Genomic DNA, 27899 nt, shown 5'->3' on the forward strand with positions numbered 1-27899 from the left:
TGGTAAATGAAATCATCTCATGTTATCACAGTGACAGGAAAAATTATTCATGCATACAACTTAAGCCGGAAACACAATGTAACACCTCTACAATGTCTTCCTTTATATACACAAGCAAAAACAGATTGTTTCAGCAGAGTGAGTACTCGCAGTCGAGCAACCGGGAAAGTATTTCCTCACAGCTTGGCCGTTCATGTGGTTCCGCCCAACAATCTGAAACATAAATAAAAACATGAGCAAAGCTAAATTGAAGTCTTCTTCATTCACTTAGTTTTTGTCATACTGGACCTGAAATTAGCTGGCCAAGTGGACCTTCGGGAATCTCCAGTCGGGAACCCTTATTAGCAACGGCATAAACTACCTGAAGAGCAGAGAAAAAGAGGTCCATACTTCAATAATTATACATAAATATCACTTAGCGGTTAGGTTCAGCCAAAATATGAATGACAATTCAACAAATAAATCAATGAATATGCCAGCCTTACCCTCTCTGGTGGCACCCCATCCCATGGCCTACTTAAAGTGCAAAGCTCCCACATCACCACCCCCAGGCTAAAAATATCACATTTCTCGGTGAAGGGTTCATTTCTTATAAGTTCAGGAGCCATCCATTCTGGAGTTCCTGCAGACGCAGGGTCTCTCATAGATGATTCTGTCATTATCCTCGATAGCCCAAAATCACAGATCTTGACAGTCCAATGCTTATTCACAAGGCAGTTCGCACTTTTTAGGTCACGATGAACAATCTTCATCCGATGTATGCACATCAAACCCCTACATTGATAGCAGGAAGCTCAAGTCAAAATGAAATTGTTCATCATTTTAAAAGTCAGCTTATGAGGGGAAATAATATGATGCTGATCCTAGTAGCAGTACTTGAATAATAATCATAATGATAATAATGATGATGACAACAACATCAACAACAACAAAGCAAGAAACAAGTTGTAATATCTGTTATATATTCGGCCATGTTCACATATAATATTGCAAGATCAAATTAATTTCAAGCTAATACACTAGTGGAGTCCATCCTATTACACCATTCGACCATGCATGAACAAAATAATGATGTGGTATCACCAATCTATATCCGACCCTCCAAGCCTCGTTTCATAGTAAAATAAACTCAATTCTCACAATACACCATCTTCATTCCATTTCATGCGACAGTACAATCTTCCCAAGTTGGTCACCCACTAGAACTGCCCCCAAGATCTTAAAAATACATCCCAATTATGTACCTACCTGTCTTCACAAGGCCACTCATCTGCAGCATAAGAAAATTGTCAATTTCAGCTATGTACATTACATAGATTTGCTTCATGACCAACCAGAATTTTCCAGTGAATCAGGGTGACCTTATAATTTTTCATGATAAACATTTGTTGCAATAGATTGGTATATCCTGACTACAACAGTTTTCTGAAGCCTGTGCTGCACTAGACTAGAATCCTTTGGGCAACATCCCATCAAGTCTTATTCTATGTTACAAACTGCGATCAAATTCTGTCATGGAGTTTTTTCTATCCAAGATTTCTACACCTCTACCCATAAACTCTATTAGAGGGCCATGCTTGAAAAATATCTATTTCATGGATTACCAATACTGCACAAAAGCATGATGGCCGAGCAAGAGGGCACAACTTTTTAAATTACAAGTAAAGAATTCTTTAAGCCACAGGTAGACTGAGTACACCTGCAGATATCACGCAACATTTTCAATCTCCTCCGCCAGCTAAGCTTCTTGTGCTGACTGCTGCTCAATTGAATCAAATAATACAAGGATCCCATCTCCATGTATTCAGTAACCATTGACAAGCGTGGAGGCCTCATGCATGCACCAAGAAATAAAATAACTGCAAAACCATCATCAATATTAATTAACATACAATAACACTTTTGCCACTTGCTAGTCACAGGATAGAGCGCAGACAAAGTTTTAACCAATATATGCAGCTAGCATAGAAAAACAAATGATGAAAAGGCATATTTCCAACAATAGCAGGTTAAAAGTAGTACCATTAGGATGTCGAAGACGGCTGGAGAGACACATATGCACAGGAACAACAAGCATGTAAGTTGGAAGGATGTAGAGATCAAAACGTCTGATTTTAACATATCAACTAAGAGATACCTGAGAATGGATATCTCATTGCAAAAATCTTCCATGTTTTCAGCAGTTAGATCTTGTTCTAGAAAAACCTTGACTGCGACCTCTGTTCCGTTCCATATGCAGCGAAAAACTTCTCCAAAGAAACCTATACATGGAAAATACAACAAATCTCAACTCAGTGGTGTTCAAAAAATAGGAGTCATCTGCAAAAATCAATATTGTTTCACGTTTTGAAAACAGACTTGAATGTTTTGCCATATGTGACATTTAGGGTCCATTTGGCAACATAACTGTTCTCAAGTATTCTCATATATTCTCAGATATTTCCTTCTCAAACATCACTCAAATACAAAACACTTTCAATTTCAAATCTTTAACTTTTTCATCGAATCATTTTTTTTTTTTTTTTGATAAGTAAGAAGTAAGTTTCATTGATATGAATGAAAGATAGGCATAGCCCAAGTACACAAGGAGTATGCAAAAGCAAATGCCTAAATACATTCTAAAAGAACTACATTAAAGATAAGAAATCATGCACATTGTTTCCATTAAGGACAATAGCTGAAAACCATAGAAGTAAAGTGTGTAGAAAAAAATTCTGGAGCTCCGCTATTGTTCTCTCTCTATCTTCAAAACACCTCGCGTTCCTCTCCATCCAAATACACCACATAATGCATAAAGGTATCATCTTCCAAACTGCGGCCACCTGGGGACAGCCTTGAATATCCTTCCAGCAGGCAAGCATATCAGCCACCTTTGACGGCATAACCCAAGCAACATTCACTCTACTAAATATCCCATCCCACAACTCTCTTGTCACCTCACAATGCAATAAAAGGTGGCCTACTGATTCCCCGTGTTTTTCTGCACATATAACACTAATCCATCACAATGAGGCCCCTCCTCCGCAAGTTGTCCGTGGTTAAAATATTCCCCAGGGCTGCAGTCCACACAAAGAAAGCTACTTTGGAGGGTACGCGCGATCTCCAAATGCTCTTCCACGGGAAAGGTACATTACCTTGTGAAGCCAGCCTTTATAGTATGCCTTCACTTTTGACTTCTTGCTACTACCGGTTCTCCATTGTATTCATCGAATCATTACCTAATCATTACAACTTTCCCAAACTCCCAAACAAAACACAAAAATAATACTACTTTTTCAAATTTCAAAACTAAAGTACTATTAAAAACTATATTCAAACAATTTTTTAACTTTATAATATTTTTATTCAACTTTTTCTCTCTCCTTTCCCAAACCTAATAAAACATATTAACTCAAACTATTTCACTACTATTCACAGATATACTGAGATATTTGAAGGATCCAAACGGGCCCTTAATGTGTGACTTGCTGGTATGCAAAATGCAATTCTGATTTCGATCAATTACAATAAAAAAATATGGGATGCCCCGCAAAGTAAAATACTATTCCATAGAAAACTAATCCTTATCCAAACTTGTTGAGGTCAGCAACAAGTATCCAATTATTCTGTTTTGAGGCCAGCTTTCTTAGAAGTATCTATAGGGTGAAGTTTCATTTCCAGTGTAACTTTTTTTCCCGATACAAGTAAAAATCCCGGCTAGAAGCCGATATTACAAATTGATAGGGTTTCTACTTTTCAATTCTTAAGAAGCTGTTCTTTGTGCTGAGCCTTCTCAGGCACAATGTTCTAACACAATCTAGAGCATATTTAATTTTCAAAACAAAAGCTTTGTTCCTGTTGTCTAGTCACAATATCCTTTCTTGAATTAAATGACCATAAATAGGTTTAAAATAATTTGAAAGATTATGTGAATAAATATTGAACAATTTGGAATTTTAAACGTCTGAGGAACCTCTTCTTATTTCCTCTATATTTACTTTATTTTTTATAAGTTTTTTTTTTTTTTTTATAAGTTCCTCTATATTTACTTTATTATAATTAGTAATTGAAGAAGGCCCTGATTAGACAACTCTACAACCAGATCATATACAATAAAAATCTAAAACAGAATTAAAAATTAACAATTTTCCTGCACATCGCGCGGATACGCTACTAGTTTATTGCATTCTTAAAATGAGAGAGAGAGAGAGAGCTTTAAAACAGGAAAATCCAAAAAAAAAAAGGTGTTTTGCCAAACAAGACCCATGAGAACATTGTGTGCATAAGAGATCCAGTTTAGTCTACCTCCTGCCTAGCCTTTTCTAAGAAAGGAGTATGGAGTATGTACGTGCAAAAGAGTTCCAGTTTAGTTAGGCCAAATGGTTGCAGTTTTTTTTTATTAGTAAAAAGTATAACTTTATTGATAGAAAAGGCATAATCCAATTACACAGGAAATATACACCTAATAACCACTAAGCATAGTGATGGATACAAGCAAATAAAATGAAAGCTGTCCTCATTACAAACAATGACCCAAGCCCAGGAAAATAGTGTCACAAAAGAATCTCTTCAACTTGTCCAAGGAACACTCCCGGTCTTCCAAGCACCTATCATTTCTCTTCATCCACAAACACCACATAATATAGTGAGGGATCAATTTCCACACATCGGCGATGTAAACATTACCCCTAAGGCCTCGTTTGTTTTCATAGATCAGATGAGATGAGATGAGTTGAGATTAAAGTTAAAAGTTAAATAAAATATTGTTAGAATATATTTTTTTAATATTATTTTTGTTTTGGGATTTGAAAAAGTTAAATTGTTTATTTTATTTTGTAAGAATTTGGAAAAATTGTAATGATTAGATGAGATGAGTTGAAAAGAGTTGTGAAAACAAATGAGGCCTAAGAGTTGTCCAACACTTGAAAATATCCACTACACTTCCAGGCATAACCCATGCCACACCAATCCTGATAAAGATCTCATCCCACAAAAACCTAGCCACCTCACAATGTAAACATTAGATGATCCACAGATTCACCCTTTTTCTTACACAAGAAACACCAACCCCTCCGTATCCACAAAAAAGTAATGGTAACTAGTTCACAAGTATACAAGAGATCCACCTAACCAGCAAGAGGAGAAGGCACTAGAAATACTCGAAAACTATAAATAGAATGAACTGCACTATTTGGGATGATACAATGATAATCTGCTGGTTAAAAAATAACCCTTATCCTTGATATTTTCTTATATAACTAACCCAGGAGATGAGTTTTATTAGTTTGTTTCCTCCACGACAACTACTTAAGGTTCAAGATGGGTGCATTTTTTTTTTTTTTTAATCTTGAAAACCTTAAACCAACAAACAATTTTTTTATACTCTTCCTTCAACAAAAAAATTCTTTATCTTTTAATTCTTTAAATGGCATATACCGAAATCTCTGGTTAAAATTAGGTACGAAGTGTGATTAGTTAATTTATTTTGATAGTAAGCAAGTTTACTTAAATCACAAAGGGTGCAACCAAAGTACACAAGAAGTATATAGAGGGAGAAACTCAACTAGCTAAGAATTGTAGAAAACTAGAGCAGCAAAGCTACACCGCCATCCAAATATGAAGTGAATTGAACATAATGGCTCTTACATAACAATATCCTCTCGCAATCTTTGTATGTTTCAGTGTTATGTTCCACAAAATATAAATCAGACACAAAGGGACCATCCTCCACAAACTGATGTAATAAAGTAATATTTCCTTGGAATGAAGTCATGATAATTCTTGTGCATTATCTCCACTATTTCAAAATTTAATTTTTACAAGGTACATTAAGGAGAAGCTTGGGAAATTATATGAGATGAGATGAGAATTTTGTGAATAGTAGTAAGATGGTTTGTAAATAGCAATGAGATAGTTTGAGTTAAGTATTTTTTGGATTTTGGGAAAGGAGAGAGAAAAAGTTTAATAAAAAATATTATAAAGTTAAAATATTGTTAGAATATAATTTTTTGATATTATTTTTATTTTGGAATTTGAAAAAGTTGAATTATTTTTTGTTTGAAAGTTTGGAAAAGTTGTAATGATTAGTTTGAAAGTGTTTGTGTTTGAGTGATGTTTGGGAAGGAGATGAGATGAGATGGGATGGGATGAGAATTATTACCAAACATCCCCTCACTTTTTATTTGATAACAACCACTAAATTCAAAAGTATTAATTAATTTTTTCATAAGTAACGCAATCTTATTTAAAGCAGCAGCACAAACCTACACCCAGCTATTGTGAAAAAGAACAAAAAGCCATAAAATCTAAGAAGCTAGAAAACTGGGAGCTAAAAGGTGCAGCAATTCGAACATAAAGGGAGTTGTATATGAAGGCTTTTAATTCTTATCACCGTCCTCTACACCACATTATGACTCCCAAAAGGACTTACTTGACAACTCCACCACCCATGCACCACACAGTCCCAAAAGTACTTAATGGCGAAGCCCATAAATCTGTAGTCACCTCACAACGAAGCAGAAGATGATCAATGCTTTTCCCACTCTTCTTACACACCACTTCGATACTACGACAGACTTCTTCCTAAAAGTATCAAGCATTAAATTCTTTCCCAAAGCTGTCATCCAAGTATAAAAAGCTACCCTCAAAGGCACCTTATTTCTCGAAATACTCTTCCAAGAAATGAGAACCAACTTAAGGGTGAACATTTTGATGAATAACTTGACCTTGAAGGCCCGCCTTGATTAGATCCAACAAGTTTTGCCATCAACATCTAACAATACTCTCTCTCTCTCTCTCTCTCTCTCTCCCTCACTGCCATCGAAAGTACAGTTAGCTTTTACAAGATTAAAAAAAAAAAGTTTTTATAAGTAAAATCTAAGAAGATTTTTAAAAAAGATTATATTAGTCTTGAATTCAACCATGGAAAGAAAAATGCAAGAACCATTTTTTTACCGTACTCAAATTGTAAATTGCAAACCACAAATATAGTTCCTGATCTGCAACTTAAACCACAATATGATAATGTGCAAAATACTATGACCAACATGAAATATGAAGCATTGAGCTTTCAGTCTAAGTCTGTTTGGCAAAAAACTCACCCTTGTTAAAAACTATTAATTTACAAATTTGGCAATGGTGCTATAATTTTACTCTTCATTGGGCTTTCTTTTTCTGAAGAAAATTATAAGAGCAACCCTAGAATAAGATTATGAAAAACACAGTTCACAAATATTAATATCAATCTAGAACTATAAGCTAGCAAAGGACAAAAACTGAAAACATAAACTTGTAACACAGAATGTAAACAAATAGTGCTTACCAATCCCGACACGAGTTCCAACAGTCAATTCTGAGAAATCAATATTCCATTCTTCATAAGGCAATAGAGGTTTATTTTGAAACATGGGAGATTCAAGAACCTTATTCCACATTGACACTAATTCATCTTTTCGGCCATATTCAGAAGGCTCACTTCTATCAGAAGTTTGTCTACGATATTCATTTGGTGACGAGGGTAATGACATTGCCTTTTGAGAACTTATCTGGTCTCGAGGAAGAGAATATAAAGCAGACCTTCCACTAGATATGTTGTGATGACCATCAAGATGGAAACTGGATGCCTAGAGTAGAGCAAACGAGTGATTATTAACCATGCAGAAAGCTAGAGAGAGATAAACACATTAACCACGCATACTAAATCCATAAAAAGCATGTGTTGACTGCAAATCCTACAATCGAGCTCAAGTTTTTTTTTTTCATCAGTTACAATTTTGACACAAGTGACTAACTAAATAGACCGATATTTGCATGTCTAGCAATATATAAGTTCCCAACTAACCTGACTATCCAAGATAATGATCACAACCCATGTGCTTAAACAATTATGTCCAGCAATAATCTAACTTGCCCCTCAGTATTTTATTTTTGGGTTATTTATTTCTTTCCATACTTATTTCTCATTTTGGTACTGTGGAATTAAAACAAGGTACATTATGCATCAAACCACCTGGTATAAGCAAACAAAATAAGATGACGGAAAAACACAATACTAGACAATAACAAAGTAACAAAAAGGCCCCATATTTTAATAACATAAATAATCTATCTCCAAGATAATGATCACAGCCCATCTCCTAAGACAATTAAAAAGTAGAAAACTTGCCAAATAGTTTAAAAAATGACAAATGTACAGAACAATATAACTCATCCAAGACAAAACATATTCAATCAATGGAACATCTTCTATCTCATTCTAAACATACGAATATTATAACTCCAATAAGAAGAGAAGTGACTATGATGCTAATGAAGAAAACAAAGTACAAATCTGGTCCTCCGTTACCAGGAAAGAAGAAACATACATTCTTCTGAAGATCTGAACTTGTGTCATTTGAAGGGGAGAATGACCTTTCATCAACTTGCTCTCTCAATAGACGATTTTGCTTCAATGTTTCATTCATTGCACGTACAGCCCTGAGGAGTTCAATGTATCCTATGTTATTTCACCATATAAGAACAAATTTATATTATCGGCAAGTTCAAATGATAGAAAAACATAGGCAGTGAAGTCCCCAAAGTTCATATACAAATTGATTACAAGCCAAATAGGACCAAACAGTTGAAGTGGCAGACACATCATCAATACAGGTTAATGTTTAGTTTAATACTTCACACGAGTCCCAACTTGATAAACTGAGACTTAAAAATTGATGATTATTAAAAACTTACAACACAATCTCATCATTGCCTGCAATAAAGAAAATTTGTTATAAAAAAAGTATATATGTTGGACTCATTTTCAAAAATGTTTGGGGTTGCAAGGAGCAAGTAATATGATGATCTATTTTCTCTATTTGTAGGTCACTTTTCATTCTTTCTTCCTTCGTCAAATTTTTCCCTAGTTAACAAAAACAATTTTCAATAACGTCTTTATCAAGTTCACAGCAAGGATATTAATTAAGAAGAAATTAAAAAAATCTTCCACAACTGTAAATGCTCAAATAGTATATCGGAAACATTAGAACATTTATTCACAAAGGTACCTAGAGTTAGTGGCCTATACAAAAGACCCAAAAGGAATACTACAAAGGCATATACAGAAGTGCCCGTTTAGCAGAATTATGGGCAACAAAATTGTCAATAAACTAAGTTTACCCAAAGAAAAAAAAAAAGAGTAAACACTCTTTTAAAAAAAAATAAGGACACAAGCATCAACCTTACGATATCATCACCAATCTCCGGAGTAATGCTAATGCTTCTTCTTCTTATTCTACGAGCTTCTGATGTTGATGCGCCATCTGACCTGTAGTTACTATGAAAATAAGATATTTTATTTGCTTCAGTGTTAGAGATGTTCGTTTTTTTTCAATTGTTAGAGAAACTAGTTCTATCATCAATCAAGGATGTTCCAAAGTGAAGGGAAACCATAACAAGAACTCAATCCAACATGGAAAATTATTACAACAATTGGTTTTCTAATTTTGCTTTAACGATATAAACTTATCAAGAAACAAAATTGCAGGGCAAAAGAGAAGTTGAGACTTCATTATATTCTGCCATGTTCCATAACAGATGGAGATCGGCCAAAATGTTTCTTTTTTTTATAAGTAAGAAGAATTTATTAATCCACATAATTAGGCAAAGCCCAAGTACATAGGAAGTATACAAGAGAAAAACCTAATTACAAGCTAAGAGCTGTGAAAACAGCAAAAAAGCCATTAAAACTAGTCCCATTCAATACAATAGCGAAAGCCCAAAGTAACAATGTATGAAAGAAAAAATCTCTAAACCCTGCGCCATCGAATGTTCCCTATTATCAAAACAGAGACCATTTCTCTCATTCCAAGTACACCACATTAGACATAAAGGCACCATATTCCAAACAGCCATGATTTGACTATTGCCCCGAATTCCCCTCCAACATAACAATAAATCTACCACCCTCCTAGACATTACCCATGCAATACCAAGCCTAGTAAAAATTCCATCCCATAAAGCCTTAACCACATCACAATGAAGAGGAAGGTGGTCCGCCGATTCTCCATTTCTTTCAAACATAAATTACCAATCTATTATAATAAAACCACACTTTCTCAGCTTATCTATAGTCAATATTTTCCCATGGGAAGCCAGCCAACCAAAGAAAGCAATCTTGAGAGGAACATTGCTTTGCCAAATGCTCTTCCAAGGGAAAACAATAGAAGAATGGGTCAACATAACCTTATAAAAGGATCTGACCGAGAAATTCTTATTCCTCGAATGAATCCAGAGCAACTCCCCTCCTTGAAGGGGCAGGGGAGTTGTTTATCTTATGAAGCCTAGAATCTTATTGTGGAATGTTAGGGGGATCAATGATGTTAACAAGCGACTTCACATTAGATCTCTCCTCTGTAGTTGGAAAATTGATATTGATTGTCTTCAAGAGACTAAGTTGTGCTATGTTAACAGAAATATTATTCTAAGCCTATGGGGATGTTCTTGTGTGGGGTGGAGTTATTTAGCTTCTTTGGGTGCCTCAGGAGTGGTGTTGATGTGGGATATGAGAGTGGTGGAGTTAGTAAAGGACTGTATTGAGAATTATTCAATGGCTAGGTCTTTCAAGAATATTGAGGATGGGTTGAGGTTGGCCTTGCGGGTGTGTATGGTCCTAATGTAGTTCGAGAAAGAAGCTCTGTGGGCGGAATTAGCGGGTATGCATTATTTATGGGACTTGCCTTGGGTTGTGTGTGGGGACTTTAATGCTGTACGTTTCCCATACAAGAGGGAGGGGGCTACTTATTTGACAAGGTCAATTTTCCCATAAAATTGACCTTCCTTTGATTGGGGGGTTTTCACATGGTCGAATAGTAGAGGGGGGGTCAAGGTTGGACAGATTTCTAGTTTCTACTTGGGAGACACGTTATCCAAACCTAAGCCATAAGAGATTGCCACGGGAATACTCTGATCATTTTCTCATCTTATTAGATTGTGGGGGCATTCATGGAGGCAGGCGTTACTTCAAATTTGAGAATGTGTGGATACATACGATTGATTTTGTGGAGAGGGTGAGGGATTGGTGGGCTTCCTCTTCCTTTCACGATACCCCGAGTTTTATTGTGGCTGGTAAACTCGAAGCCCTGAAGATGGATCTAAAGAAGTGGAACATTGAGGTTTTTAAACACACGGACGAGCAAATAATTCTTCTTTGGAATGAGTTGCATTCTCTAGAAGTTGGGAGGACACCGAGGAGTCCTTGTTGAGAAAGACTGAGGTGGTGTCTGAGTTAGAAAATGTTTTGTTGGTGGAAGAAATTTCTTGGAAACAAAAATCAATGATGACATGGTTGAAGAAGGGCAACAAATGTACTAAGTTCTTCCACAAAATGGCAAATTCTCATAGGGGCAACAATGTGATTGAGGTGATCCGATCAAGTAACACGGTGCACCAATCACCGGAGGTTATACAATACCATATTGTGAATTATTATGAAGATCTTCTCAAAGAGACTGCGGTATGGCGTCCTAAACTGGATGCGCCGTTTTTTTATCAGCTGGATGCTAGTGCAACAAGTTGGCTAGAGAGACCATTTGAGGAAGCCAAAGTGCAGCAGGTGATGAGTGGTATTTGCAAAGATAAAGCCCTGGGCCCAGATGGATTTTCTTTAGCCTTCTTTCAAGAGTGCTGGGACATAGTAAAGGATGACATGATGCGAATTTTTCATGAGTTTCATCTTTGTCACAAGTTTGAAAAGTCCCTTAATGGTACCTTCATTACCCTTATCCTGAAGATGGTGGGGACCATTGAGTTGAAAGATTTTCATCCTATTAGTTTAGTAGGCGAGAATTATAAAATCATTTCAAATGTGTTAGCAAATCGTATGAGCATGTGATGGAAAAAATTATCTCCAAATCTCAAAATGATTTTGTAAGGGGTAGGCAAATTTTGGATTCAGTTTTAATAGCTAATGAGTGTTTGGACAGTTGGTTGAGGGATGGCATTCTGGGAGTCCTTTGCAAGTTTGGATATGGAAAAGGCCTACGACCATGTGTGCTAGGATTTTTTGCAATATATGTTGAGAAGATGTGGCTTCGGGGATAGGTGGTGTAGATGGATCAAACATTGTGTTTCGACCGCTCGGTTTTCTGTTTTAGTTAGTGGCCAACCTTGTAGATTTTTTAAGAGTTCGAGAGGTTTGAGACAAGGGGATCTGTTATCTCTTTTCTTCTTTGTTGTAGTAATGTAGGTTGTTGTTAGGGGAGTTTTCTTGCTGGTTTTTCAGTGGGTAACATTAATAGAGGTTTTATGAATCTCTCATTTATTATTTGCGAATGATACTCTAATTTTCTGTGATGCTGAAAGCAGACAGATTCAAGCTTTAAGGGTTGTTCTATTGTGTTTTGAAACTTAGACAAGTCAGAATTGGTCCCAGTAGGGGAGTTGGCAAATATCAACCTTCTAGCCGAGTTGTTGGGATGCAAAGTGGCTGCTCTTCCTATGAAATACCTTGGACTCCCTTTGGGAGCCTCTTTTAAAGCAAAAAATATTTGGGATGGAGTCGTGGAGAAGGTAGAGAAAAGGTTGTCGGGCTGGAAGCGGCTCTATCTTTCAAAAGGAGGGAGAGTAACTCTCATCAAAAGTACCATTTCCAATCTCCCCACGTACTTTCTTTCCTTATTTCCCCTTTACTGGTGGGGGTGGCTAATCGGATTGAAAAATTATTTAAGAGCCTTTTTGTGGGGTGGCATTGGTGAGGAAAATAAATTTCATCTTGTTAATTGGCAAAAAGTGTGCAGCCCGAAGGAGTTCAAAAGTTTGGGGGTGCGTAACTTGATCACTTTTAATAAAGCTCAATTAGGAAAGTAGTTGTGGAAATCCCAATTGGAAGGGACTTCGTTGTGGAGAATGGTTGTGGGTCGGAAGTATGGTTGTGAATGGGGGGTTGGTGTTCCAAGGAGGGTAGGGGGTTTTATGGTGTAAATCTTTAGAAATTTATTACAAAGGGGTGGAAGGTGTTTGCAACACACATTAATTTTGAGGCAAGAATTAGGTTCTGGTTTGATGAATGGTGTGGTGAGAGAGCTCCATTTTCTGTTTTTCCAGGTGTTTTCAGATTGGCTGGAAATCAGCAGGCCGCTGTCTCATATGTGCTATGTCGAGCCAATGGCACAGTACATTGGAATATGATCTTTTCTAGAAATGCGCAGTATTGGAAAGTTGAGGAGATAGAGGTTTTTTCAGCTTGCTTTATTCCAAGAGGATAGGAGGTAATGGGAGCGATAGAATGCTGTGGAAACTTTCGGGGAGTAAAACATTTTTTGTTAAATCTTTCTATAAGGTGCTAACAAATTATCAGCCCATTGCGTGTTCCAGGGAAGGGTATTTGGAGAGTTCCTGTGCCTCCCAAAGTTGCATTTTTTACTTGGACAGCAGCTTTAGGAAAGATTTTGACGGCTGACAATTTAAGGAAATGAGGGATGATCGTAATGGAGTGGTGTTATATGTGTAGAACAATAGTGAATCGATTGACCAACTTTTTCTACATTGCGAGGTAGCAAGGAAGTTACGGGATGGCATATTTGTAGAGCCAGGTTGACTTGGGTTATGCCCAAGAGCGTGGTGGAGCTCTTAGCATGCTAGAATAGGCATCATCCTAGCCCTCAACTGGCTTCGATGTGGAGGATGGCTCCTTTGTGCTTATTGTGGTAGATACGGATGGAAAGAAATGAGAGGTGCTTCAACAATAAGAAGAGAGCTATGAGGGAATTATGGAATTTGTCTGTACTTTCTTTGGTTAAATGGCTTTCTGCTATAGTTTTAAAGGGAGGGAATGTTCATGAGTTTTTGCTATCTTTTCAGCTTTCTAGAATGTAACTAGGTGTCTCTTTTGTATACTTCTTGTGTACATGGGTTTTGCCTAATTTTGTTCAATCAATGAAATTTCTTACTTATCAAAAAAAAAAACATCCAACCAAAACAAACAGGAAAAGAGACAAAGGGTCCCCTTGTCTTAAACCCCAAGAAGTATTAAAGAATCCTTCAGGGGTGCCATTAACCAGAACCGAAAATCTGATAGTTGAGATGCAGTGTTTCATCCACTAACACCATCTCTACCCAAAACCATATCTACCAAGAATGTACACCAAAAAATCCCAATTAACTTGATCACAGGCCTTCTACATATCTAGTTTACAAAGAATGCATGGGGCACCGGCTCTAAATCTACTTTCCAAGCATTCGTTAGCAATGAGGACCGAATCAAGGATTTGTCTTCCCTTAACAAAAGCATTTTGTGACTTCAAGAATATCTTCCCCATAACTTCCCTCAACCGATTAATCGTTAGAACTTTTGATATGATCTTGTATACCCCAGACTTATAGAACGGAAATCTTTCAGCTCCACTAACCTTGCCCTTTCTCAAATAAGGGCAATGAATGAAGCGTTAAGGCTTTTCTCAAATTTCATTAGCAAGTGAAACTCAAGAAAAACCTTCATGACGTCCTCCCAAACAATATCCTAACAAGCTTGAAAGAAAGCCATTGTGAAGCCATTTGGACCCGGTGTTTTATCTTTGTCCATCCCCCTTAACATGCTAAGCACCTCATCCTCTTCAAACGATCTCTCCAACCAAATCGCGCTTGACTGATCAATCGAATCAAAAACCAACCCATCAACCTTAGGCCTCCAAAGGTATGACTTCATGAGAAACTTATCATACAAGTGAACAATGTGATCCTTAATTTCAGCGCTGTCCACAAGTACCCCACCTTTCCAATGGCATTATTTCTACTATGTGAATTAGCTACTCTATGGAAAAACTTAGTGCAGTTGTCCGCTTTCTTTAACCAGAGAGCCCGAGATTTTTGTTTCCATAAAATCTCCTCCATAAGAGTATTTTTTCCAGCTCCAACTCAACAGCAATTTTCCTTGCCTCGTCTTCAACCAAGAGGGCCCCATCGACCTCTTTTTCATCAAAACAATGCAGCCAAAAAGAATATTCCTCTGATGAATAATGTTCCCAAAGACTTGCATATACCATTTTTTCAAATCATTTTTCAGGGCTTTAAGTTTCCCAGCTAGTATGAAACTAGGAGTACCCGAAAGTTGATACGAGGGACCACCACGATCTAACCTTGTCTGTAAACCCATCTACTTTCAGTCACATTCTCAAATTTAAAGATCAGCCAAAATGTAATTGCACAAACAATAGATTATGATACGAAAGAAAAGTTATCCCCAAGTATAGCCTTTATATTTCATACGTCTAAGACAAAATTTCAGCTCCAACCCTCCCCATACTAACAAATTGGAATGTAAGTCCAGACGCCAGTGTCAACACATCTTCATGTACCAAAAAATAAAGAATTATTCACTTCAAATTCACCAAGAAGTTATGCTCAAACTATCTATATTTCAACTATATTTAGCCATGGGCCATAAATATTTTTTTTTTGATAAGTAAGATAAGTATTATTAACAAAAAGGCAACAACTGCCAGTTACAAAAATGTATGCCCTATTTACAAAGGCACGTTAGAGACTAGGAAATCATGAAGTTCCATGCCATTAAAGTCCACAGCAATGGCCCAAGTACACAGAGTCCTAAAAAAGAAAATTTTTAGTTCTTCCATCGATCTCTCCTTGTCTTCAAACGTCCTCTCATTTCGCTCTTGCCATAGGCACCACATGATACAAATAGGAATCATCTTCCAAATCTCTTTGATTTGATGCACACCTCGAATAAATGTCCAACACGCCAATATATCCACCACGGATTCCGGCATAACCCAAGCGAGATCCATCCTTTTAAATACCTCATTCCAGAGCGTCCTAGCTACCTCACAATGCAAGAGTAAATGATTTACCGCCTCACCTCCTCCTTTACACATACAACACCAGTCTACGATAATTATCCTTTTCTTTCTCAGATTATCTATAGTAAGAATCTTGCCTAATGCTGCTGTCCACACAAAGAAAGAAGCTTTTGGAGGGGCCTTGTGTCGCCAGAGCCTTTTCCAGGGAAACTGTGCCCCTGGCGCTTGTGTAAGGACCTTATAATAGGAACGAACAGTGAAAACCCCTTTTCCTGCAGGAATCCACCAGAGGCTATCCTCATGCTGGGTATTAGGACTAAAAGAGTATAGATAACTATAAAATTCTGCAAAAATCTCCATCTCCCAATCCTGTGCCGCCCGGTTGAAATTGATATTCCAGTGGATACCCTTTTCTGAAATTCCCATGACCTCCGCCACTGTAGCTTCTTTGGCACTTGCTATCAGAGAATAGGAAACAACTCTTTGAGGGCACTGTTACCACACCATGTATCCTTCCAAAATCTGATCCTGGCACCTGACCCCACCTGAAATCTCGTGTGTCGATAAAAAACCTCCCACCCTTTTCTAATATACTTCCATAGCCCCCTTCCATGTGCCCCTCTAACTTCTCTATTACACCAACCTTCCCCTAAACCACCATATTTATTTTCTATCACAATTCTCCATAGGGCTTCTGGCTCCTTGGTGGGGGGGCCATAAATATTAGCAGCGCCCCCTGCCCCCCAACCCACCATGACTCCCACAAGGGAGGAGAACATACTGAGCGACCAAGAAATACTTTTATGAGAATACCATCAAACTTAATATATTTAGCTCAAGGGAAAAACCAACCATAAAATAACAATCCAATCAAATAACATTTATATTTTTATTGGCACCAGGTGTTCGAGAACAAAGTCGCGAGTAATCCCGAGGGTTTACAGGCCCTCAGCAGGGCGTTTGCCGCAAGTGCACCTTATGTAATTCAAGGGAAGCTCCCCCAGTTCGATGGCCCCTAGAAATCATTTGCATCCAAGAAGATTTGCTTAGACTTGGAGGGAGCTTAACACCAAGACCAAGGCCATTACCACTAATCAAATAACATAAAACTAGCCTTATGTCTCTCTCGGTAATACCACTTCCAACACTATAGAAATTCATCAAAAGGATACTAATAATCCTTAAACATATAACAAAATGAGATCATAGAGAGGTAAGAACCTTGATGGAGCCATGTCATCAACATAATCTCTAAATGATTTTCTATCACCACTAAGCATTGACCGTCCACGTGCTCGGAAAGAAGGGTGCTCTGGACTGAAAAATAAAAGCATTTGAGAAAAGAAAAAAGTACTCGATATTGCAAACTTCAAACAGTAACATTTCACATCAACTAAAAATTATAGGACTTTCTGAAACCATCATTATATGGCCTCAACAAAAATTTCACATAAAAAGTGGTAGATAAAAAATCATTTACTTTTAAAAATTAAAAAAAAAAAAAAACTATCAGATCGTGTGGGGCAATGAAATAGCACAAGAGTGAATCGCTGTTTGGGTGTGTCTACATTTGTGTACACACTGCCACTAGTACCCAAGCACTTCCATAGGTTTCTTTGTGAGTATATCACATTTAAGGGACCAATAAAGCTAACTCTTGACCTCCAAGAACAATATATACCCCAGGCATATTGGTGTGTCTACATTTGTGTGCATGCAATCAATCACTAGTGGCCGAGCACTTCCACAAGTGTCTTTGTGAGCATGTCACATTTCATGGGATCAATAAATATGACTCCTGACCTTCCAAGAACATATACCCCAGCCATATTTGGTTTTTCCTTGAAAAACAAAAGGAAATTTTAAATTTAGGTGATGAAGAGCATTTACTCACTGAGAATCTGGAATTTAAACTAATTCAACTTAAACCAAAATTTTGACCACATATAAGAATCAAGACTCCGACTTCAATTTTCAAAACAACATATTTGAGAAAATTATTATTTTATTTCATCCATTGAGTCAAGTAATTGGAAACCTGTCCAGGTTGCAAAGGGCCAAATACATTAGTTATTTCTGGAGTACTCTAATATCCACCTAAATTCTTGTATATTTATTTTTTCCGTTAAGTATATTTTTTATGAGGCCAACTCCAACTGGCATCGATGATCCATCATCTCCCCAACCACTCAGGAATACATCAGTTTGTTCCCTCTTAATCAAATTCATACAGATCAAACACTTTTACAATGCACTCAGACAATTAGATATGCTTATCGTCAAGATAAGCTCAAATAAAGTTCATCATCCCCTGCCCATGCTCTAACTTCATATAGCTTTGATAATAAAAACTCCACAATCAGGCAAAAAGGATATTGTAATCTTGCATACAAAATAAAGCTGGGGAATCATTAAATAAGATATCAATACAAGATAGAGAGAGAGTATAAAAAGGAAAAAAAAAAAAAAAACCTGGAACTAGCAGTTCGCTGTTCAGCAATGGCCTTTCTACGGCTGCGTCGCCAAAATGTATTTGCAATGTTGGGTTCGCTATGTGACAAACTGTAGAATTGGTCAAAAAAGGATTTAGCGGCTAACATCTCATGAAACACTTTCAAGATTTTTAATCAAACAGATATTATAACCTACAACAGAATTTTAAATGGGAAAAAATTCATTGCAAAAGTCATTCAGAAATCAAAATGGACCTAGCTGGGACTATGCAATTACTATTACCTCAACTTCCTTTCAATAGATGTACCTGATCGCATCATCACATTTCGTAATGAAGGACCAGATACATTTGACGATGCTTCAAATTTCCTTTGAAATACAAGGCCGTCATCTTTTTCAGCACTGTTGCACAAGAAACAAAAATAATGACCTAACTAGCTTTAGAGAGCATGCATTGACTAAACATCATGTGGGTGTTATTCTGGTTCATATCTAAACATCAAACACCATCAGCTAACCTATCCGGATCGACTCTCTCTGGAAAGCCATAAAGAGGACTATTTGGTTCCAGTGGTGAATCACAGGAGTCATTTTCTGCTGAATCACTCTCCCCTGCTGCTGAAATATGGGTCATAAAAAGTGCCTTGGTTGATCGGGGTAGCAGCTGGCCAGGATACCGCATAAGATCGACCAATAGTTCCACAGAATTCAACATAACAATCACCGACATATGCTTATAAGAGTCTACACACTCAACAACCCCTTCATTTGGCAAACCCTGATCATTATAGTGGAAAAAACAGGCAAAACCTTAAAGATATTACAAATGATGATTAGCAATCAAGCATACCTTTCACATTAAGTAGGCAGAACAGTTTATCAAACCAAAAGAAGTTAAAACTTACCACCATGAGCCTACTTTCAAGACCTACAGTATCTGCTAGAACTTTAAATAAGATTGCTCTAGGACGACATGAACCATGCCTTATTTGACCCAGCATCTGAACGCCTCGATTTTCAAACATGTGGGAAACTTCTTCTAGAGCAGACTTCGCAGGACTTTCCAAATTCGGCCGTTTATAAAAATCAGAGACCTGAGTCGAAATATAATCTTTGTTGGTAAAACACGATATTTAACATATTCCACCATATTATCTCAAATAAACCTATGGGATTAGTGACAATTTGTGAAAACAAAGAGGTAAAACAATTATCGTAATGGTGATCCCTATGTTGGCTAGGAACAAAACTCCTTTGCTCAATTGTTATACAATCTCAAGATTGTATAACAATGAAAAGTGGAACTTTTTTGTAATCAGTACACCTGCAAATCCTTTTAACTCATCATCTCACTTTTATTAACATGCAAAAATCCATCACAAGTCCACACCTTGAAGGAAACACATGAAGAACAACAGATGCACGTATATTAACAAATATCAGCAAATAAAAATACAAAGAAAGCGGGGTGGAGATCCCCCTGCCACTGACCAACCTTCCCATTCTACACCAAACTAGGGGGATCCACCCACTTGCTATTCATGCGGCAAAGAGGGGCCGCCCCTCTCTCCATGGAAAAAACCCGCAACACTAAGAGCAGGTGGATGGGAACCCCCTGCATCACCCCTTGCATGTGAGGATCTACGGCAAGGGAGGGTCTGCCCCTCTATCTCTTTGAAAAAAAGTAAGGTGACTTCTTGAGTAAAACGATATTTCTATTTCATCTTTTAAAAAAAATTATTTGTTTTGTTATCTTTTAATTAGTTTTCATTAAGTTTTAAACAGTGTCTAACAATTAAACAGATTTCAAACATTCATAGTGTTTGTGGTGTATCTAACGGTTTGCTAACAGAACACTGAAGGCATGAATGATTTGATCAGAGTGAAAGCTCAAGGATTAAAAAGCCCAAATTAAAATCAAAGGAACATTTTGTCCCAAGGCAAACCACAGAAGGTAACAACTAAGCACAAAGTATGTAGAACACATTCACAGCAAAGAAAGGGTTGAGAGCATCACGAACAACAAATTGTTTGACACTTGCACGTGTTAACAGGATTCTTACCAGTCCGGCAATCTTTTTTATCATTGCATGAGGATTTGAGCTCAGCCCTTTCACCAGTGCCGCAATCAGCTGCTTCAGCATAGATAGCTTTTTATCTTTCTCGCTATCTACAAGAATGATATCAGCTTTGAAACCCTCACCTCCCAAAGCATGAAGCTCATCCAGAGTAGGAATAGCATCAAAAAGCTCCTTCAGCCTTTTCTCCTGTACATAGTTTTATACAATAAATTTAAATCATGGTTTGAGACTAGTCTTCAGTGGAAAACCAGCCAAATCGGACAAATGTAACACTGACTCCTCCTGAAAAGCAGCCAACATCAATGGATGCACAGAATAGGCACAATTACAAGTTTGAGAAAACATAAGTCGACATACAAAGGTGGGGTTCAAAGATTATATTAAAGGGTCTTCACCAAGCACTAGTCCCACCTGTGCAAGTGAAGACAGATTATTGCTGGAGAAAATTAATACATGTGAGGATTTACAAGTCAGCTCTCATTGAAAATGAATAAACAAGTCGGATAAGTTTAAGTCATAGAAATCAACTCTAGTATAGTCCTCTAACCCTATGTTGAGGATGTTATTATGATTTAAGTAGGGATAAAATGATTAAATCTTTTTTCATGGGTAACAGAATTAAATAAAAAGCAAAAATAGTAGCCACAATACTTGAATGTGAGAAAACAGTAACGCAAAGGGAAAAGGGATCTTAATTTACAAACTTCTGAAAACGAAAATGAAGATACACAGCCACTTGATGACAACCCTCAAACAGCGACCTCAAAAACAACGTCTACAACGTCTTATAGTACGACTGTATAGTAAAACTCCCCTTTCTTGGACTCTGACCACATAATCTTATCCGTTCCTCTAATGACTCTACAATCTTATCCGTTCCTCTAATGACTCTACAATTATACACAAGATTGAAGAAATCTGTAAATGTATCAATTTCCCAATCTTTTGGGTAGCTCTAAGAAAAGTGATATTCTATTGAGGAGAGCCACTAGAGAGAGATTCATGAGCTCCGCTACTGAAGCCTCCTGTCTTTGGGCGATGTCGTATAGTGTTTGGGTAGGCTTCTTTGAGGATTCAATCTCCACACCATAGGTCGTTCCATAATTTAATTCTAGAACCATCCCCAACCGCAAAACGTGTGTATCGATGAAGATTGGTCCAGCCTCTTCTTATGTATTTCCAAAGCCCCACCCCATGTGACCTGCTCACCTAATTCGAGCACCATCCTCCCTACAATCCACCATATTTTAACTCTATGATCACCCTCCATAAAGCTCCCCTCTCTTCGTGGTATCTCCACAACCATTTACCCAATAAAACCTCGTTGAAAACCAACAAGTTCCGAATTCAGGTGGTCAGCTATGATCGGACCACTAACAGCCAACATTGACAACTAAATTGTTTGGAAATAGATCTCATCCCAAAATTCTCATATCATCTCATCTCATCTCATCTCCTTCCCAAACATAATTCAAATACAAACATTTTAAAACTAATCATTACAACTTTTTCAAACTAATCATTACAATTTTCCCAAACTTTCAAACAAAAAATAAAAAACAATTCAACTTTTTCAAATCCCTAAACAAAAATAATATTATAAAACTATATTCTAATAATATTTTAACTTTGTAATATTTTTTATTCAACTTTTTCCCTCTCCTTTCCCAAAATCCAAAAAATACTCAACTCAGGCTGGGTTTGGGTAGTGAGAATACCTGATAAGTATTGAGAATGTTTGTGAATAGTAGTGAAAAAATAATGAAAAAGTAATAATAGAATATTGAATAGTAGTAAAAAGTAGGTGAAAAGTCATGAATAGTAGTAAAGGTAGGTGAAAAGTCATGAAACTTATCAAAAAAATAGGTGAAAAGTAATAATAAAGTAAAGAATAGTAGTGAGAGTGTTTGAGAGTACTTGAGATACTCTCATTAGCCAAAAACTCTCACTACTATTCACAAATTATCTCACTCCTATTCACTAAATTTTAATCTCATCTCACTCCCCAAACAAGCCCTAAATCAACAAGGTTGGTTTTTCGAATCCAAAACCACCTACCACCCATAGAACCATCATAAACCAACCCATATCAATTGATTTTCGATTAAAATTTTAGGTAGGTCTGGTTTCTAGCACTGTTCTCACCCTAATTTACTCGCTTGCAATGCAACTCATTTACTAATTACAAGTTTTACATCAAGCAAATATAGTTTAGCATATGATATAACTCCTACAAGCCATAACCTCAGTGTTCCTACTCCTCATCCTGTGTTGAATTTGTAAGACCCACATAACCTTATCTACCCAAACCCAACAAAGAGAAATGCATTTCCAAAATATGCTCTTTGAAATAGATACATGTAAGAGACTGAAGCTAGAGCGAAAGTAGGATATTCTCCATCTCTCAACTAAGGTCAAAGTCTCCATTTTTACCACTTAATATAGAAATTGCACAGTCACTTGTATATTTAAACTTGGGAACTAATGCAAACTCAAAGAATCTGACTCAAGAATAATTGAATTAGTCCAGTTTTTGCATCGCATCCTATATTTAAAAAAAATAAGCATAGAAATACTCTATTTGCAACAAGGATAGGATGTCAAGTACATTTACCTGTTCAAGCACGGGTTTCTAGTAGATTTGCACAAAAACAAGAAACAAGAGCACATATGAGAGGTAAAAAAAATCAATCAAATATATTTTCATTATCAAAATAAGATCGAATATGAAGCAACCAGAATAACTCCAATTTCAAAATATTAACAGCCCCTTCATGCAGCACAACAATCCGAAATCAGCAAAACTAAAAGCAAGAAAGAACAACTTCTAGCATCTAAGGTTTATAGCAAGAACAAGAAAAAAAATGATTATATATAGGAGAAACATTTTCTTTTATGAGTAAAAAGTTGTGCGGGCAAGGAGAATTGAAGCATGGACCTCTTGGTTAGGCTTCAAACTCACCGGAATGACAGAATAGAAGCCATTTGGAATCTTTTCAGAAAGCATTCCAGTGCGCCAGAGAATTTGAGATGCTCTTTGAGGCGTTAACCGATCTTCCTCAGAACTTCTAGGGGATTCTTTATTACCTAAGGTCTCTCCTTGAGACCCCAAAGAAACAGATCCAAAATTTTCCACGAAATCTGAAGGCCACCATGAAGCATTTGAAGTCCCTTGCTCTGCTGGCCCTGCATCATCTCTTGTCTCCTCCATGTCTTTAAATATCTGGAATGTAAAACCATTTCGCCCCCACTTCTTACCCCATAAAAGACATTTTCAATCTAAGAGAAGTTCTTAGACCAAAAAACATTTGATTACACACTAGAATTGTTCTGAGTTTTCAAGCTGGAGGTCATATGACCTGCAGAACACAGACGAAATGAAAAAGAATTGACATCTTGAACGAGCAAACAACATAGAAAAATATCACAAAAAAGGCGTCCAAGGCACAATTGAAAAAATCAGGAAGCATACATCAAGAGAACTAAATTTCATATCTACAATCCATATACACGTTTGCAAAATCAATACAAAGTCACCGGTCTCTACTAAGAAGTCACAAAAAATAAGAAACAGCCATTTAAGTGATGCATGAGAACTTATTATACAGACCAAAGCTCCTTCAAAAGCAGCTTTTTTTGTTTGGACAGCAGCTTTGGACAAAATTCTCACCACGAATAATCTCAGGAGACGAATGGTATTAGACTGGTGTTATATGTGCAAGAAAGATAACGAATCTGTTGATCATTTGTTTCTACATTGCGAGGTGGCTATGACTCTTTGGAATGATTTTTTTACAGGACTTGGTTTATCATGGGTTATGCCAGGCAGATTGTTGGACTTTCTAGCATGCTGGAGAGGCCTTCGAGGAAATACAGAAGTTGCAGCAATATGGAAAATGGACCCTATATATATGTGTTGGAGTATTTGGCGGGAGCAAAATGATAGAAGCTTTGAAAACCAAGAGAGAACAATGGAGGAGTTGAAAGTTTTTTTCTTTAAAACATTGTTTTCTTGGGTGGGGGCTATTGTTTGTAATGGACTTAATGTCCATGATTTTCTTCTTTCAATTGTACATTATAGATAGGTATTTCTCATGTATACTTCCTGTGTACTTGGGCTTTGCCTATTATTATGAATAAAACTTCTTGATTACTTATAAAAAAAAATGAGAACTTATTATAGAACTATGAACCAACTCCAAGGACTTTAAGAGGTGAAATGGCTGGACCTAACTGTGGACGACTCTGCAATTCTGCATGGTGCTACATGTGTAAGAAGAATGGTGACTGATTTATTATTGTATTGTGAGGTGGCTAGGGCGCTTTGGGATGAGATCTTCAGTAGATCAAGTATTGCATTGGTGATGCTGGGGAGGGTGGTGGATCTCCTAGCATGCTGGAATGGTCTTCAAGGTTGCCCTGGTGGCTGCAGTTTGGAGAATGATTCATTTGTGTCTTATGCGGTGTATTTGGCAGGAAAGGAATGACAGGTGCTTTGAATATAGGGAGCGCACTTTGAAGGAACTTTAAAGGCTTTTTGTGCACACTTTAGCGCTTTGGTTTTCTGCTATTGTAGTTGATGGAACTAGTGCTCATGATTGTCTTGTTTCTTTTCCTGGTTCATAGAATGTAGTAGGTGTTTTCTTTTGTATACTCTCTGTGTATGAGCAATGTCTATTTCATTCTCATTAATAAAGTTATTTTTACCTAGAAAAAAATCAATGCATGCTACAATGCCTTTCACGGACTTCCCCAATCACAAGCAATTCATAAAAGCGATGCTGTCAATACCTTACTGACACAATTTCCATGCAGAAACAATTAAATTAACTCTACCTTGAGTAGGCGGAGTTCTACCTTTGCAAGCATTAAGGTTCACAAATTGACAAAATAAAGAAAGAATATGGCATTAAGGTCCATGGCCAAAACTATATACACTATTCTCTTTTTTTTTTTTTTTTTTGTGAAAAGTAAAACCTATGCACCATTCCAATTATATAGAAAATCTCCATTGAGATCCAATATCTCAGGAAACATCACATCTTAGAGAGAATAGATAGTTAGAGGATACTTTTTTTATTGCGTGAAACCTTGTTGAGGCAAGACCCTTCAACACACCCTTGGGAAGTAAACTCAAGATACACGAGACCCCACCCACCAAAACTATATCAAGTAATCCAACAGAACTCCTAGAATGGCATCAATCCTAGGATGTCTGAACCCACAGCTCATCCCATGCACACTCTTTGACTACTAGGCTCCAACCTGATGGGTATCAGAGTATACTTATATATTAAGGAGGAAAAGCTATTTGAATACATGCTTATTCTTTAACTTAAGTGCATAATTACAAATGACAAAGAAAGAGTAATCATAGAAGAATAAATAGTTACGAATATCATATATATTCTTCTAATTATAAATGTAATTTTAGCAAATATTTTGGAAATCCTATATGGTGATTAAAAATATCATTTACAACAACCTATCAAAACAATATGCTATTGCCCATAAAAGTTTTTAAACAAAAAATTAAATGGAAATACAATTTATATTATTATAATTTGTAATGAACTACTAATGATATGGCATAAGTCATTACATATGCACAATTAACTACCATAAACTTCTCACACATACCACACATACATACTAGCAATGGTCCATAGACGCCAAAATTTCCTAAATACAAATGTAATGATGTAAATTACTCACCTCCCTCTCTTAATCCAGATTATCCTTCACCCCTCTCCTCCCTCTTTCTTTCCCTTGATTTTTATCCCAATTTTCATGTTTTTCCCTCCTTAATGCTATGGTCATTAGAGGCTCAATCTACAAAGTTCCACCCATATTCCACCCACATGCATCCCACCAGGATAACTGCCACCCCAACTACAGCAAGCCCAACAATTTACAGGCCAAAATCACAAGCACATGGCCTCCACAATGCCCACTGCCATCTTATCTTGGCCTGATCACCCATTTCCCCTCCTCAGTTTTCTATTCTCTTTTATTATATTTTTTCTTTTTTTCCTTGGTTGTAGAAGGCCAAATCCATTGCTTTTTGTCCACAAATACTCTATATGAGTCCCCACCACATTACCACACGACTAGGGTTACACACCACCTCTTCCCTCCCAAACTCCTGGTTTCACTCATTCCACTATTTTGCAAGAAGCTGTATGCCTTTTTTGGCAAGAGCTACCAATGTGTGCTCCCTTTCCCATGTAGCCAGTAGAGGAGATCTTCACCGACCGCCTCAACATGGACAATCCCAATGCACATCCGAATGTTGTGGGGTCCTCCTTCAGCCAAGAAAAACGCCTTCTTGACCTCGGGTTAATAAATATGAGACTGAAATTATTATGTTCCATTTTCCACTTGTGGCTTTATGCAGTAAAACCTTTGATTGAGGTGTTTTTTGGCGCCTCTGAACCCTGCTATTATATTTCTAATTTTATTTATTTTTATTTTCACACAAAAATCATAATGTCTCCATGGACATAATCACTGAATAACAAATTATTTTATGTAATCATTGGAAGAAAACAAAGAATTGCCTGCCCAAGAACAATTCTCTTATATCCACAAATAAGAATTCTTAAAAACCTTATAACAACTATTCCACCACTCAACTCAAAATGATGATGATGATGATAAAAACCACTTCACTGTTTAAGTTCAACTATATCTGACGAAAGAGTGTTGTTTCCAACTTCAGTCCCTCCCATATTTCCAATTATAAATATTGAAACCAAAAACCAAAGCATTCCAAGAAACAAACAGATAAAAAAAAAAATCAATTCGATATATAGGAAAAACGCCCATCCCTCGAAAAAGATTCAATGACACAAATACTTGACCTCAGACTCTTCAAACCACACACATTCCGAACATACACAGTTTTTTACAAACACCTGAAGAAACCAGTCCACAAGATCACAATAGTTTCACCATGAAAATACACTCTCCATCACAATCAACTCAGGATTCACGAATATAACTAAAGTTGGAGAAAAATGTATAAATGTTACAAAAAGACGATTCCATAAAAAAAGAAAGAATTAAATTGAGTATATAAATACAAGAAGGAAAAGCTTTACCACCAGCAGATCCGGGCATTTGAATCCAAATCTCCTTTCTCATACACCAGCATTCAAATATCAAAGGCTTGGCATCCAAATCCGCATCCACACCTTCCAAGAAAGAAACACCAATATATATATATATGGAAATACAGAGAGAGAAAAAAAGAGAGAGATTGATGTAAACGACGAAAAGAGGAGGGAGAAGGATTTGAGTTTGAGGGGGCGGGGGGTTTTGATTGATATAATTGATCGCTGAGGAAAAGCGATGGGCTTTTTCTTTTCACAGAGAGAGGGAAAGGGAGAGGGAGAGAGAGGGGTGGTGAGTCACGTGAGAAAGGAGGGGGGAATGGATCTTGGGGGGGTGGGTCTTGGGGACCTCTCTCCGACAGCCAGCTGTCACAGCGGGTTGCTCACCAACATCCACACCTTCTACTCCGCGTGAAACAACCAAATCCAAAGCGCAACTCAAAGCCAAGCCAAGCCAAGCCAAGCCAACTCCCCTCTCT

The 27899-nt window shown here is 37.1% G+C and overlaps 1 protein-coding gene across 4 annotated transcripts; it reads right to left on the minus strand.

Moving 5' to 3' along the window:
- Nucleotides 1–27722, minus strand: LOC109014226 (serine/threonine-protein kinase EDR1-like). Of its 4 annotated transcripts, none has more exons than XM_018996595.2 (17): nt 27409–27722; nt 23268–23664; nt 20288–20491; nt 19130–19318; nt 18743–19002; nt 18507–18626; nt 18243–18332; nt 16992–17087; nt 9197–9292; nt 8343–8454; nt 7301–7601; nt 2138–2261; nt 2023–2042; nt 1700–1859; nt 486–774; nt 289–361; nt 1–213 (listed from the first exon to the last, which is right to left on the minus strand). In XM_018996595.2, the coding sequence occupies exons 2-17, from the start codon at nt 23514–23516 to the stop codon at nt 131–133; spliced, it is 2466 nt and encodes an 821-aa protein (XP_018852140.1). In that variant the 5' UTR covers nt 23517–23664; nt 27409–27722; the 3' UTR covers nt 1–130. The 4 variants fall into 4 exon arrangements, with proteins under 4 accessions (XP_018852140.1, XP_018852141.1, XP_035550568.1 ...); XM_018996596.2 differs by having other exon boundaries at nt 9197–9283; nt 27409–27709; XM_035694675.1 differs by lacking the exon at nt 16992–17087 and having other exon boundaries at nt 9197–9283.
- Nucleotides 27723–27899: the final 177 nt, after the last annotated feature.

This window comes from Juglans regia, chromosome 10, assembly GCF_001411555.2.
Source record: "Juglans regia cultivar Chandler chromosome 10, Walnut 2.0, whole genome shotgun sequence".
NCBI lineage: Eukaryota > Viridiplantae > Streptophyta > Magnoliopsida > Fagales > Juglandaceae > Juglans > Juglans regia.

Coding starts and splice junctions, on each gene's coding strand:
- LOC109014226 (XM_018996595.2), bottom strand. CDS start 23,516: ATGGAGGAGACAAGAGATGATGCAGGGCCAGCAGAGCAAGGGACTTCA. Junction 19,319..20,287: donor TAAAAAAGATTGCCGGACTG/GTAAGAATCCTG, acceptor ATTTCGACTCAG/GTCTCTGATTTTTATAAACG. Junction 18,333..18,506: donor TCTATTGAAAGGAAGTTGAG/GTAATAGTAATT, acceptor CCAATTCTACAG/TTTGTCACATAGCGAACCCA.